Source organism: Grampus griseus, assembly GCF_964374135.1.
Source record: "Grampus griseus genome assembly, chromosome: X".
NCBI lineage: Eukaryota > Metazoa > Chordata > Mammalia > Artiodactyla > Delphinidae > Grampus > Grampus griseus.
The window spans coordinates 93,060,865-93,075,500 of NC_138999.1; the positions used below are offsets into that span (position 1 = coordinate 93,060,865).

General features: G+C 44.6%; 1 protein-coding gene across 3 annotated transcripts in view; it reads left to right on the forward strand.

Annotated features, from left to right (window-relative positions):
- The first annotated feature begins 1,216 nt into the window (after positions 1-1,216).
- The window catches only part of MID2 (midline 2), a 104,861-nt gene continuing 91,441 nt past the window's right edge, over positions 1,217-14,636 (forward strand). The window contains exons 1-3 of one of the 3 annotated variants that reach the window (XM_082681440.1): positions 1,223-1,273; positions 4,574-4,647; positions 13,717-14,432. In XM_082681440.1, coding sequence (XP_082537566.1) covers positions 4,632-4,647; positions 13,717-14,432 — 732 coding nt within the window. In that variant the 5' untranslated portion in view covers positions 1,223-1,273; positions 4,574-4,631. Of the gene's footprint in view, positions 1,274-4,573; positions 4,648-13,349; positions 13,442-13,716; positions 14,433-14,636 lie in introns of those variants that run through there. The other 2 variants (XM_082681441.1, XM_082681442.1) reach the window with 2 other exon arrangements.

The following is a 14,636-nucleotide window of genomic DNA, read 5'->3' on the forward strand; positions in this document are numbered from 1 at the left end:
TCAGGGCCAGACTTTCATCAGGATAGCTTGGTTGTGATTTTTGCCTTCCTTTCCACCTCAGTACTCTCTAGCACATTGTTTTGTTTTGTTTTTAAATAAATTTATTTATTTATTTTTGGCTGCCTTGGGTCTTCGTTGTGGTACGCAGGCTTCTCATTGCCGTGGCTTCTCTTGTTGCCGAGCACAGGCTCGCGGGCTCTAGAGTGCAGGCTCAGTAGTTGTGGCGCACAGACTTAGTTGCTCCGCGGCATGTGAGATCTTCCCGGACCAGGGCTCGAACCCCTTGTCTCCTGCATTGTCAGGCAGATTCTTAACCACTGCACCACCAGGGAAGTCCTAGCACATTGTTTTACAGGGGTGTTGGCTAATTACTATTGGTTCTCTGATGGGATACACCCAGAATTACCTTAATTTTTCTGGAATCATTCCCATGGAAGGTAATGCGAGGCCTGTGTGAGAGGGGGTTGTTTCCTCCCATTTTCTCACTTCTTTCCCTTTCATCTCCCCTTTTTCTCCCCTTCCAGAATCTCCTCTGGGGCCTCCTCCTTCCCTCTCCCACCCTCCTCGTGAGTGGGGCAGTGGTCTCTGAGACAATGACAGGTCAGCCCAAGGGCTTACTCCAGACCAATGAGCGCTTCTGGGTTCCAGATGGACCAATTAGCTTATTAGGGACATTGAATACCTGTATGGCTGGCATCTGTCCCATTGTCCTCTTATTAACGACCCTCTTGTCCATCAAGGATTTGAATGTGTAAATGAAGCCGTATTCTCTCTCCCATTTTTTTTTGTTTTGTTTTTAAATTTTGGTGGCTTTAATCCATCCCCACAACTTCTGCCCAAGGCCAATAAAACACAGCCATTCTCCCTTTGTAAAAAGAAAGAGGGGTTGGGTTTCCTTCAATTGTCTGCCCTTTTCTGTCTCCTCCACTATTTTTGTTTTACTCTGTAGTTAACTTTGCATAGAGCAGCTTCGCCCGAGGACCTGTGCGGTGGACCTAGGCACTCTTTTCTCACTGCCGGTTGCAACCGCCTTTTCGTTGTTCTAATCTGGGGGTTTGTGGGACCAGGGGCTTGGCGGCTGGGAGAAGAGTTTGGCCAGAGCCTTCCTTCTGCATTTCACACACATTCTGCTCTCGCTCTCTCTCTCTTACTTACACACACACACACACACACACACACACACACACTCTCACACACACCCGTTCGGGCCCCTCTCCGTGTGTCTTCCTTCAAGATGACAGGGCGCTGGAGAAAAGGCTGCTGGAATCAGCTGGTAGGTACAGTAGTAGCCCGAACCCCACCCACCCGCTGCCTTTGCTCGCTCAGGTTTCTCCGGTCACTCCTGCCAGGGGAGAAAACATGTAAACGCGCCTTCAGAGGAGGGGCAGGGGGAGCTGGGAGCGGCGGGGGCGGCGGAAGGTGAGCCGGGGAAGGTGGCCGAGCACCGTGCTGCCGGGCCCTTCCCAGAGCTCCCTCGGGGCGGCAGTCCCAGCCCGGTTCGCCCCCACCCCATCCCCCTTTTCGTCAGGATTGCCTTTTTTTCCCCTCCTTCTGCGGCGGCGGAAATGACAGTGTGGTGCTGCCGCGGTGTCATGGTGCTGCCCCTGGACTGAGGAGCGAAAACTCTAAGTTTGTCTCGGGAGACCCAGCCGCGGTAGCTTGGCGGCCGCCGTGCTGTCCCCGGCGGGGCGCGCGGGCGGGCGGATCCCGGCTGCTGCGCGGCGGCGGCGGCGAAGGCGGGCGGCGGCCTAGAGCGGCGACGGCAACGGCGGCAGCGGCGGCGGCGGCGGCCGGGGAGCTCGCGCCGGAGCCCGAGCCAGTTCGCGCAGGAGGCAGGCGAGCACCCGGCGCCCTCGGGCGCGCCGAGGACATGGCCGGCAGCCGGGAATGCTCTGGGTAAAACGCGCCCCCTCGCCGCGGCCCTGGGGGCCGAGCGCCACCGCAGGCGCAGGGCTCGGCCCCGGCTCGGGCCGCGTCTCAGGTGCGGCCGGGGCCCGGCGCGGGCAGAAGGCTGCTCCGGGGCTCGGCGGGGCGTGATGACGGGGCCCGCGAGGCTCGAGGTGGCGGCGGCGACGGAGGGCGCCCCGGCCCGGCCCTGGCTTCCCGTTGCGCCGCTGGGGCCCGGGCACCCGTCGCTGCCCTCCTGGGACGGAGTTTGCACTCCGCGATGCGGGGCGGGGGCGGGTCCACGGCCTCCCGCGCAGCCCGGTGGGGCCGGGTGCGGCCCCTCGAGCGGCTCTCCTGGAGCCTGGGTGCTAGTCTGGGAAAGGGCACCGCCGCCTTCCCACGCTCCCGCGGCCGGCAGCCTCCTCGGCCCGGGCGGCGCCCCTGGGCCGCCCGGCGGTGGCTGCTGCGGCAGCCGGTTGCTGCGGACAGCCTGCCCGCAGGAAGGCCCGGCGAAACTTAATCCCTTTGCTGCCGGGGGAGCGATCCTCGAGTCTCCGTCTGGGTGGTTCCTTATTTCTGGCCTAGCTGTGAAAGCAGCTCAGTGGGGGAGAGGGAAAACTTATAGGTGCCCAGGACAGGCTGCGACTGAACCCGGGAGAGGTGGGGTTTTTCCATTCCTGGCTCGTAAGAATTAAGTAAATAACGGCGGAGTAGATTTACAGAAACATTTTCGGTGATAAGGATTAGGTTACTTAGCATTTCGTATGCAGCGCATTTCTTGGAGGTGTTTCTTCTCGGAGCAGGAAATTGGGATCCTGGGGTCCTTAGGTTCTTCACTTTCTCTCTTCCACACTCCCCTACCCGCCTTCACGCTCACTCGCCTTCTTCCTACGTGGTCGTCACACATCTACCTGCCCACCCGAATCTCTCACCAACCACCCGTCCCCTGGACTCCTCCCCATCAATCTGTGCACTCCCAGCCTCCCAGCCATGCAGCCTCTGGCTTGTGAACCACTTTGCCTTTTTGAGGGTTTCTGAGTGTGGGGAGGGTGCATGGTGATGGTTGTTTGTGAAGAGGAGCCCTTATAAAGGAATATATTAGAGGCTATGTAAATAGACAAGTACTACTGTGTGTGAGTTGATTCTTCAGATTCTCAAGTTGGGCCAAGAGGTCTGCCTTTAACCCCATTCTGTTCCCTCCCAGTACTCTAATCAGTTCTCTGGCAATGTTCCAAAAGAAGGGAAATGCTGAATAGGGAGACTCCCTCCGTACTCTACCCGGGCTGGTTACCCCTAACCCTCACATGCCCCTTTTCACTTCTCTCCACTGATCACTGCCCTGGGTGGGGGAAGAGTCTTTGCTATTTTTCTATATTCCTGCCCAATCAATTAACTTAATGCAGATATATAATGTAAATTAGATTTCTCCTGATTGTTCCTCACACCTTGATTTATGTGCTTGAAATACAAATCTAGGAGCCAAGAAGATCAGAGAGTTCATTCCCAAATCTGATGTTGCATTGGCTTTGTGGCCTTAGGACATTCCTGTGACCTTTCACTTGTATGAAAGGCATCATATTGTGTACTGGCTATTGTGAGTCTTGGCATGGCCCTTTGAAGATGAAAGGGTTCTATAAACTCTCAGCACTATACTTTTCGAAGAAAGTTCTTCATTTACCTTTTATTGGGGTAATAGATTGGGTGTAAGTAGCAACCCTAGTTTACTGGGAACCCTCACTTGCCATTATTAATCCCCTTGGGAGGCAAATATATCACTCTACTTTGGTCCTAAGTCTGTTTCTTTTTTTTTTACTCTCGTGCACATGCAACTGAATGAAAACATACATAAAAGTAGGCATACAGAGTAATTGGCGATTATTTTACACTAAGGCTTGAATCATATCTAATGTACTCCAACCTGACAATCTGAGTCAGACTCATTTGAAAACATAACCTCACTAATTTTTAGCCCATATGGGGTCAGGTAGTTAATTTCTACTGAAAAGTGGCATAAATAATTTTAGTCATGGCTACCTGAGCATGATTAGCATCTAGCAGTGGTGAGTCAATAATATTTATTAAAAGCACCTACAGCGTGCAGAATCCTCTGTTGACTGGTCTAAGGCCGCAGCCTTGGCCTTGTATCTTGGCCTCCTGCTTGTTTAAGGCCTACCTCCTTACTTGCAGCTCCGGGATTAGGCCAGGGAGGGGCTGTGCAGGGCTGGGGTAGAGGCTATAGGGACATGAAGGAGCAATTGTTTCCCTCCCATTCACTTTCGTGACTACTAGACTCCTCATCTAGCATGTTGTACCTTGCAAGGCCACCCCCCGGGGAAGTACTGCCGCAAATCAGAATGACTTGCTTGCTTCATGAACATATCATCTGAACAGTGCAAACTGATTTAGGTGAAATTGGTTTAGTTAATCCCTCCTCTAAGTGCAGGGCAACTTGCTCAAACTTGTATATCCTAAAGCAGTGCCAGTGGAGTCTCATAATAGCGTCCAAAAATTGCTGTGGGTAGTGAGCCTGTCCATTCCCTCATCCCTCCTCCCATGAAATCTGCTGACACCATGACAGTTGAGAAGGAAACTGCAGAAGGAGTATGTCTTTACTACTTGGTGAAGAGGAGAGAATGTCCTCCCTTGACTCTGTCCCTTAGTACTCAGGTTCTCTCTTTCCCAACAGGGACAGACAGCCCTAAAAAGGAGGTGAAGACAGGGCGGAGGCACAGAACGTGTCTCAAATGGCTGTTCTCAGAGGTACCTGCTTGGCCTTGTGTGTGTGTGTCATTCAGTCTCTATGGGTCTTGGTAAGTCTAGCTGTTAGGCCATGGTCCTCTGCTGCTAGTGGAGGCCAGGGGGTGTTCCATTTCCAGTTAGCATTAAGTTTGTGGTCTTCTCTTCTGTGCAAAAGGGGAACATGTGGTACTGTGTTTGTGAAGCACCTCCTTACTTAGGCTGAGTGCCTTGACTTAGAGCATTGCATCACCAAGATATGACATGTAACATGTTGATACCGGATATACGACAGTTCAGGAGAGTTCACAGTTGTTCACTTTTTGATGAATGAAATTTGGGTACCAAGGTGGTGTTGTGCTAATGTCTGTATTTCAGGTCTCTCAACAAACATTGTGTTCATCACTGAGCAGTGTGAAAAATAGACTAGAAAAGTGTTTCTCAACCAGTGTGTTGGATCATGCTAACATGTGAGAAGACCAGATGAGTGGTGTTGAGACAAGAAGTTCCAACTCCAATGATCCCCTCTGTACGGGCTGCTAGCCCTCTTTTTATTTCCCTTCTCTTCCAAGGATCAATATATGTTTCTGTCTCCATTTTCATGAATTAAAACTCTGCTAAGAGTCTTCTGTGGGCACTGGAGGTTTGTGGCTCTTTCTACAGTTTCTCTTTTTCCATCTTCCCCTTCTCCATGATCACAGCCAGACATATTCTTTTTGACAGTCTCCCAGCTCCTGCATTGCCCTTAGAAATCCTGTAAGCTGCTAAGACTACTAGATGGTTAAAGTATGGGTGGTGGAGGGATTTTGAGTAATGTGCCAACATCCACTACTCCCTTCTCTGTGTTGGGTTCAACTGAATACATAATAAGGGTGTTGGTTCTGCCTAAGTGGGTTAGCAAAGTATCCTTAGGAAGACTTGTTCTACTTGGGTTCTTTTCTCCCTGCAGAGCTCTGACTGCCTGACCTTGGGCTTTGTCTCAGACTCTTTCCTGCAGGTCAGACTCCTCTAGTTGATGAACAGCATCCCCAGTCTCTGAATCTTCCTCTTACAGAGACCAGAAGATCTGATAACAAATTCATTATATAACCTAAAATCCTCCTGAAACAGAAAATCCCGGTATTTACAGTTTTCCCAGTTAGGGGTATAATGTATGGGCATGGTAGACAGTGCTAATGCAGGACAGTGACATGTCTGAATGTATACAGCCCAGAGATAGAAAAATGGTTTACGGTCCAGAATCCTCCATCGCTTTGTCTATAGCCCTTTGTTCAGTGTTGCTAAGATCCATGTGGTTCCCAGGGGAGTAGAAGCTTGATTTCAAATAGGCTTCTGTTCTCTGTCCCTTGTCTCTGACCTGAACTTGGGGTCCTCTCAGCCTAACACTCAACAGCATGCCCTACATACATATATTGCCAGTTTTATTCTGTAGAAGTAGAGATGACTGCCCATTTTGGGGGGGGGCACTGAACATTAAAAAATTTACAAATATTTTATTGGGTAACAGATTGGGAAAAGCAGTCCTAGAATAGATGGAAAGCTGTGCTGGTAGCAGTAGGTAAATTAAGTTTGTTCTCCAATCTGGAAACTGCTAGTGTAATTGGCATTAAGATAAAGGTGTTATGAATTATACTTAATGATTTGTGACAATTATCATGTGTTACCTTGGTAAATCTATTTCTTGGTTACTTAGATTAATCTATTGTGTTTGTAGCAGATCTAGGACTTTTAGTTCTGCTATTGTGATATTCCTTTTAATGTTTATGATGACTATATTGTATAAAATAGCCAATGGCTGGATTTAGGAGCTAATTATTAAAAAAAAAAGATCATTAAGGAACTTCCCTGGTTGAGACTTCGCCTTCCAATGCAGGGGGTATGGGTTGGATCCCTGGTGGGGGAGCTGGGATCCCACATGCCTTGGGGCCAAAAGGCCAAGACATGGAACAGAAGCAGCATTGCAACAAATTCAATAAAGACTTTAAAAATGGTTCACATCAAAACCATCTTTAAAAAAAAGTATAGGTCTCAAGTCATTAAAAAAATCATTAAATCCATGTACTGTAAAATATTAAGTAGGCTTTAATAACCTATTAGACAGGAACTGGCTCTGGTGCTGTCAGTCTGTAATCAACCTCCAGTCCTGAGCTCACCCTGTGTGTGATAAAAGCTTAAGAAAAAAGAAGAGAGACAGTTCTTCCCTTTGCGGGGGACTCCAGTTTAACAGGGGAGACATATGAGCATAATAAATACCACAAGAAGACTCATGGCCCTCCGGAAAACTTGTGGGGGAGTGTAATTGTCCTCCGTTATGTCAACCATGCATTTGGGGTGAATTTCCAAACATGTGCTATTTCCTTAATAACTTGCTCTGTATCTGTCATCTGTGAATGTGTGTTGAGAATATCTGTATTTTTAAAGCAAGTTAATAATTTTATTTTATTCTCATCTGATCCTCACAAGAGCCTGTGAGATGGGTAGGGCAGGTATTTTTCATTTGACAGATGAGGAGGCTGTGGCCCAAACAGTTTAAATGTCTTACCTGGGATCACTCAGCTAATTCAGTTTAGAGCTAGGACGACAACCAGGCTCTGTTGTGAGGATCAAATGAGATAGTGGCTTTGGAACCATTTGAAAAGTGTAAAACTGGTACACAAATGTAAGGTGACTGTTATTATTAATTATGCTTACTGACCGCCTAGCCTCTTTTTTCTGGGTTTCTATTTTCAGTCTATCTTTTTAGGGTGAGAATTCTATGCGTTGTTGCCTTTTATGTTCCCAAATGATCATTTCTGAAATTAAAGAGGTCTTTTCCTACTAATAGTATTCTAGGATTTGGTTGTCTTCCTTTTCTTCCAAAAGGTGTTGTCATTAGTTTGTACTCCCATGGGACTCTCCTCACCTTTAGTTGTTCCCTGGAACACCCATTATATCTTCTTTGAAGTACAACAGGCAAAACCAGCCACTGTCCTTGGGCACCTTGGCTTAGCCAAGGGTAAGTAATGCATTTTGTTTATTTCCAGTTCCTTTCATGATGATGCCCATTCTTGTCAGCCTTTCTTTTCTTTTTCTTTTTCTTTTTATTTTTTGGTATGCGGGCCTCTCACTGTTGTGGCCTTTCCCGTTGCGGAGCACAGGCTCCGGACGCACAGGCTCAGCGGCCATGGCTCAGGGGCCCAGCCGCTCCGCGGCACGTGGGATCTTCCCGGACCAGGGCACAAACCCGTGTCCCCTGCATCGGCAGGCGGATTCTCAACCACTGCGCCACCAGGGAAGCCCTGTCAGCCTTTCTAGTCACACTAATAAATAAGACTTGTGTCTTGAGGAGCTGGTTTTCAGTAATCCAAGGTGTCTTTCCTATGTGGTAACAGATAGCAAGAGCTCTGTAATAATAGGATGTCAGAGCTGGAACACATGTTAAAGAGATTGTCTGGTGATTCTAGTCCAACTTGAATGACATTTTACAGTTAAGGGAACATCAGACTAAGCCAGGACTCATTTGCTCATCCTCCAAGGCAGAGAGGCAGTTTCTGGTGTTTTTAGGAAGAGCTCATGGGACATTACTGTTAATATCCTGAAGAATGTAAATTCTACAAGCCAGCTGAATCCTCATTGTACAGCCCAGGGGTCAGGTTGGGTTTTATACTCATGGTCTTTCTGTGAAGAAAGGGAGACTGTGGCTCCTCAGGGAGGTAATGAGAGCCCAGACCCGTGTTCCGTGGATCTGGAAGATGAACACTAGATGGAATATAAGCTGTTGAAATAAGTAGGCATTTAATTATGTTCAAATAACACTTGAAATAATAGCATTCTGCCAAGTGCAGATCATGACTTCTCTCTCTGATCAGAGTTAGCCGAATTTTGGATTTGAAGGGCAATGCTGAAATCAATCTTTCATTTTGTAAGTGCAGAATGTATTATTTTTATTTTAATCGTCTGCATTGAAAACTCCTCCTTTGTATTTCTATCTACTCACACAGTCTTATGATACCTTCTTAAAGTTTATTCTCATCAACTTTTTTTTCAGGAGTCTCAGCCTGAAGGGGGGTGCAGGGTGACGATAAGCCATACAGAAACAGTTTTATACTAGAACAAGGGCAAATACATAAGCATCCTTATTTGACTACACAGCAGTAACTAAATGATATGGAAGGGAACAAATCAGTGGATGTGGATGTGGGCATTTGTTTCTTAACATGGCATTTGGTCTGCCCGCCTAGGCATTTCATCAGTGCATTTTTATGGCAAACCATTGTGTTTTCTGGCAAAAGCTTCATGATTGCCTGTCATTCAGTGACACTCTACCAGGTTTACATCCTGTCTTTATCCTTAGTGTATTCTCTAATTCTGCATAGATTAATGATTCACAAGCTTTTTGAAGTTGCAGCACTGCCATTGTTTTATTTTTTGTCCTACCACTTCCTCCTGTACTTCCTAAAGGTATTTTGTGATCTAGGAGTCAAATATTTTTTAGGAGTCTTATCATTTTTAAATGAATAAAAAATTGGGAGCTGATAATTTTCTGACACCCATTGATCATTAGAGATGTCCCAGGTATTGCAAAACCTAGACAGGGAATCACTAACCTAGAAGAGCAATTGAAAGGAGTAAGCAATTCAGTAGAGTTTAGAAATAGTACATAATTACATAGTTGACAGTATGGAATAGTGGTTAGGTGTTTGTTCACACTCTGGATTGTGGGTTTGAATCTGTTTTAAAAATTAAGGTAAAATCCATATACCATAATATTCACCATTTTAAAGTGTACAATTCAGTGGGTTTTAGTATATTCACAAAGCTGTGCAATCATCACTGCTAAATCCTAGACATTTTCATCATCGTCAAGAGAAAACCCATACCATTAGCAGCCACTCTCCATTCCCTCTACCCCCATGCCCCCCGACCCAGGCCCTTGACAAACACTAATCTACTTTCTGTTCTTATGGGTTTGCCTATTCTGGGAATTTCCTATAAAGGGAATCATATAATCTGTGACCTTTTGTGACTAGCTTCTTTTACTTAGCATAATGTTTTCAAAAATTATCCATGTCGTAGCATGTATCAGTACCTCATTCCTTTTTCTTGCTAAATTATATTCTGTTGTATGGACATACCACATTTGTTTATCTGTTCATAAGTTGAGGGACATTTGGATTGTTTCCACCATTTGGTTATTGTGAATAATGCTGCTATGAACATTTGTGTACAAGTTTTTGAGTGAGCATATCTTCAGTTCTTCTGGATCATATGGTAACTCTACATTTAACATTTTGAGGAACTGCCAAACTATTTCCCAAAGCAGCTGCATCATTTTACATTCCCACCAGCAATGTATGAGGGTCCCAATTTCTCTATATCCTGGCTGACATTTGCTATGTTTTTAAATTATGGCCATCCTAGTGTGTGTGAAGTAATATTATAGGTATCCTAGTGAGTGTAAAGTGGTATCTCAATGTGGTTTTGATTTGTATTTCCCTAATGGCCAATGATGTTGAGTACATTTTCATATGCTTACTGATCATTTGCATATCTTCTTTGGAGAAATGTCTATTCAGATCCTTTGCCATTTAAAATATTTTTTTGCCTTTTTATTGTTGAGCTGTAAGAGTTCTGTGTATTTCTAGATACTTGACCTGTATCACATGTATGATCTGCAAATATTTTTCCTATTCTGTGAGTTGTCTTTTCACTTTTTTGATGGTGTCATTTATAGTACAGAAGTTTTAAATTTTGATGAAGTTCAATTTATTTTTTTTCTTCAGTTACTTGTGCATTTGGTGTCATCTAAGAAACCCTTGCTTAACCTAAGTTCATGAAGATTTACACTTACGTTTCCTTCTAAGAGTTTTATAGTTTCTGTGCTTACATTTAGATTGTGGATCCATTTTGAGTAAATTTTTATGTATAGTGTGAGGTAGGGCTGTAACTTCATCCTTTTGCATGTGGGCATCCGGTTATCCCAGAACCACTTGTCAAAAAGATTATTATTTCCCTGTTGAATGGTTTTGGAACCCTTATCAAAAGTCAGTTGACCATAAATATAGGAGTTTATTTTTGGACTCTCAGTTTTATCTGGTTTTGAATCTTAACTTTGCTACTTGCAAACAAGTGTGACCCTGAACACATTACCTTTTTTGTTGTTGTAAAATAGTACCTGCCTTTTAGAGGGTTGTTGTGCCTGGCACATGGCAAAAGCACAATAAATTTAAAGGGGAAATGTGCTTAGGTAATCAGGGAGGTAGGGAAAATGGGAGATAGGTTGAAAGGATGCTGAAATATTAGGAGTGACCAGAACAAGGTGGCCTCATAAATGAGAGATGAGATGAACAGATGTTTGGAGAAGTTGCAAAAATACTCAGTTCCCCGAGATTGTAAAATAAAACAGAATAGAAACAGTATAATAGAAAAAGTTACTTACCATAAGGAACAGAGTGTAACCATCTTATATTATTCTCTATACAGCCGAAATCAGTTAAGGTAGTTATTTTAAAGCACTGATGTTTGGCTTTTTTTCTGCCAAGGACTCTTTTGAGAACATTTTGAATGCTATGGACAACCCTCTCCCCGTGAAAGTGTATATATGATATACATACAGCATCCTTTAAACATTTCTAGAAGTTTCAGGAATCCCTGGTTAAAAATCCTATTTTGACCTTATCCAAGGCAATCCTGACCCATAGCATGCTTTCCTAAGCTTAGTTTCATAGTGAGGTTCAAGTGTCTCACGTAGTCAGGAACAACTTTTAGGACTGCAGGAAAATTCGCAGAGCTTTTCCTCTGTACAGGAGAATTAATATGGCGTGATCCTAAGATTTAGAAGAGTTGTGGTACTCTAATTGTTTTTGTAAAGGTTACAACACAGAGGCAGGTCTATCAGCAATGCATCTTGACCAACTATAATTTTGGCAGGAGGCCTTACTCGATTCTCCCAGGTAGCTTCCAACACAGACACTGAGGAATGCAGACCTGCAGTTCTGGAAGAGGCAGTAATAGAAATGCAGAGTAAGGTGGAGATGGGCCTAGAAGAAAGAGGTATGATTCTGAAAGGGACTAGGAGTGAGAGGCAGATTCAGAGAAACTCAGAGGGACACAGAGAGACACAAATAGAAGTGGAAACATGGTGTCTATAAGCCCTCTTGTAAAATAGTCAAGATATTTGTCAAGTGAAGGAGGTGAGATGATTGAAATAAAGGTGTGTGGGAAAGAGCACAGGCCTTGGCATTAGACTGCCCCAGTGCTCTGGGTGTGTGTGTTCCTGGTTCATTTACTTAATAACACTGAGCCCCAGTTTCCCAACCATAATATGCATATAGTATTAGTACCTTCCGTACAGCCTTCCTGATAGAATTTAATGAAATATTGTGTGTAAAGTTCTTAACATGGCACTCAGAATACAGGAGGTACTCAATAAATGCTAGGCCCCTTTTTAACTTCCTCTACTTGAAGGGATCCTTCATTTAACAATTTTTAAATACTCTGTGAGTGTGAGGCACTGTACTATGAATAAAAATATGAAATAGTTGATGCCCTCAAGGAGCAAGGAGGGTTAGCTGGAGACACAGATGTGTAAATGAAATAAAACAGAATGTTCTGGAAGCCACCAAGTGGTTGAAGTGATAAACATGTTCAGTGAGAGAACTCCTAGGTTTCTAGGCTTGGATGGTGACATTCAACAGATAGGGAAAATTGGAAGAGGAGCAGGTGTTTTGTTTTGGGGGGCAGGGAAGAATAGCAAGTTCATTTATGGACATGTTGAATTTGACCAATGGAACTACCAAAGGCAATATTCCTGCTTTGAGTGGAAGTTGGAATCTATCATCTCTAAAGTCTCTTCCAATTCTAAGATTCTATGATATATGTACATTTTAATTGTTTTACTTTTTCATCTCTATAGGTGAATGCTGATAGATGTTATAAGCTACAAAATACTAGCCAACAATTTCCAAGCTCTTGTAAATTGTAAAATAAGAACACCACACACCTCACTTTTAAAAAAAGTGGTTATACAAACATCAAACTTATCAAACCAACTGAGAGTGACCATTTTACAAAAAGATTCTTCACTTTTACAGTCCAATTTCCTATAGATTTCCATTAAATAGCTAGTTAGTTAAGTGCACTTAAAAGGTTTGATTTAGAAACAGCTTTTAGGGATACATCTATTGTACTTATGCACAATGTATAATTGTACTCAGTATTTAAGTTTCCTGTGAGAGGGCTATGCAGATATCTCTGACAGATGACAAAACCTGAACAAATACCAGTGGCGGAATCAAACTTTCAAGCCCTGATGAGAGTCTCCGGTGATAGTGAGATGATGAACAAAAGTTATTCAAAAGCAAAAGATGCCTTTCTCTTTCCTATAAATAAGATTAACACTTTAAACCAACAAAATATATTTTATACTTTTTATATTTTAATATTTTTCCTATTTGTCTCTAGTAACTCAGTTTACTAGAAATAGGATGGAACAGAAATTTCCATGTGTGGTAACAGGAAGTAATTCAAGTTCACACATCGGAAGAACTTATTATCCTGTGCTGAGAACTACATTTTTCTAAAGCTCTCTCTTCTCTTTTTATGCAGGCTCTGAGAATGGGATCATTTCAAGAACTAGAGAGTTAGTTTCAAATATGGCCTTGTTTTCCTTCCACTAGATGTGAAATAGGAGCAGCCTCTGTATTTTAACTGGAAGTAAAATAGAGAACAATATTGGAGAATGGAGACTGAGAATTTGGCAGGGCCTCAGGTGCATCATAGTCCAGGACAAGAGATGTCAGTGGAGAGGGTGTGTGAGAGACTGATCCGCACCAGTGTGGTGAGTTGGAACAGGAATGTGAGTCAGTAAACCGGGATTCAGAGATGGCCTCTAGTTTCTGTTTATTAGTGCAGGAAAATAAACCCACGCATTTGTCAAAAACAAGGTTTAAAGGGGGAGAATGGCTTTTTGATTAATTCCCAGCTCACTTTCTTATTGCTCCAGCATCCCTGGGGAATCCAGCCTGTAAAACCTCCATTGGTTAGTGTGTAATTATGCTACATCCACGTTTCCTTTGGAAATGCTTAATGACTCTTGCTTCGTGTTCCTTGCAGGTGAAAGCCCAGCCTCTGCGGTTCTTAATGCCTCAGCAGGATTATTTTCACTAAAGATGGAAACACTGGAGTCTGAATTGACCTGTCCAATCTGCCTAGAGTTGTTTGAAGACCCCCTTCTGCTCCCTTGTGCTCACAGCCTCTGCTTCAGCTGTGCCCATCGCATCTTGGTCTCGAGCTGCAGCTCTGGTGAATCCGTTGAACCCATTACTGCTTTCCAGTGTCCTACGTGCAGGTATGTTATCTCACTGAACCACCGGGGCCTGGACGGCCTCAAGAGGAATGTGACTCTGCAGAACATTATTGACCGCTTCCAGAAGGCTTCCGTTAGTGGACCCAATTCCCCAAGTGAGAGTCGCCGGGAGAGGACTTACAGGCCCAGCAGCGCCATGTCTAGTGAGCGAATTGCTTGCCAGTTTTGTGAGCAGGACCCGCCAAGGGATGCAGTGAAAACATGCATCACCTGCGAGGTCTCCTACTGTGACCGTTGCCTGCGGGCCACGCACCCCAATAAGAAACCTTTCACCAGCCACCGCCTGGTGGAACCAGTGCCGGACACACATCTTCGAGGGATCACCTGCCTGGACCATGAGAATGAGAAAGTGAACATGTATTGTGTATCTGATGACCAATTGATCTGTGCCTTATGCAAACTGGTGGGGCGTCACCGAGACCATCAGGTCGCGTCCCTGAATGATCGGTTTGAGAAGCTCAAGGTAAGGGATCTGGGAGATACCCCTTACACGACTTTGTCTCTTTATACACAGTTATACAGTTAGCAAGTTCCTTAATAAACCAGGTCACTTTTTCTATATGACAAGTGAATTAACTCCAAATTCTTCTCGTGACAAATAGCCTCCTCGCCTGCAGGCTCTCACTGGAACCTGTTTCATCTGTTGCACAAACCTGTTTGCGTTCGT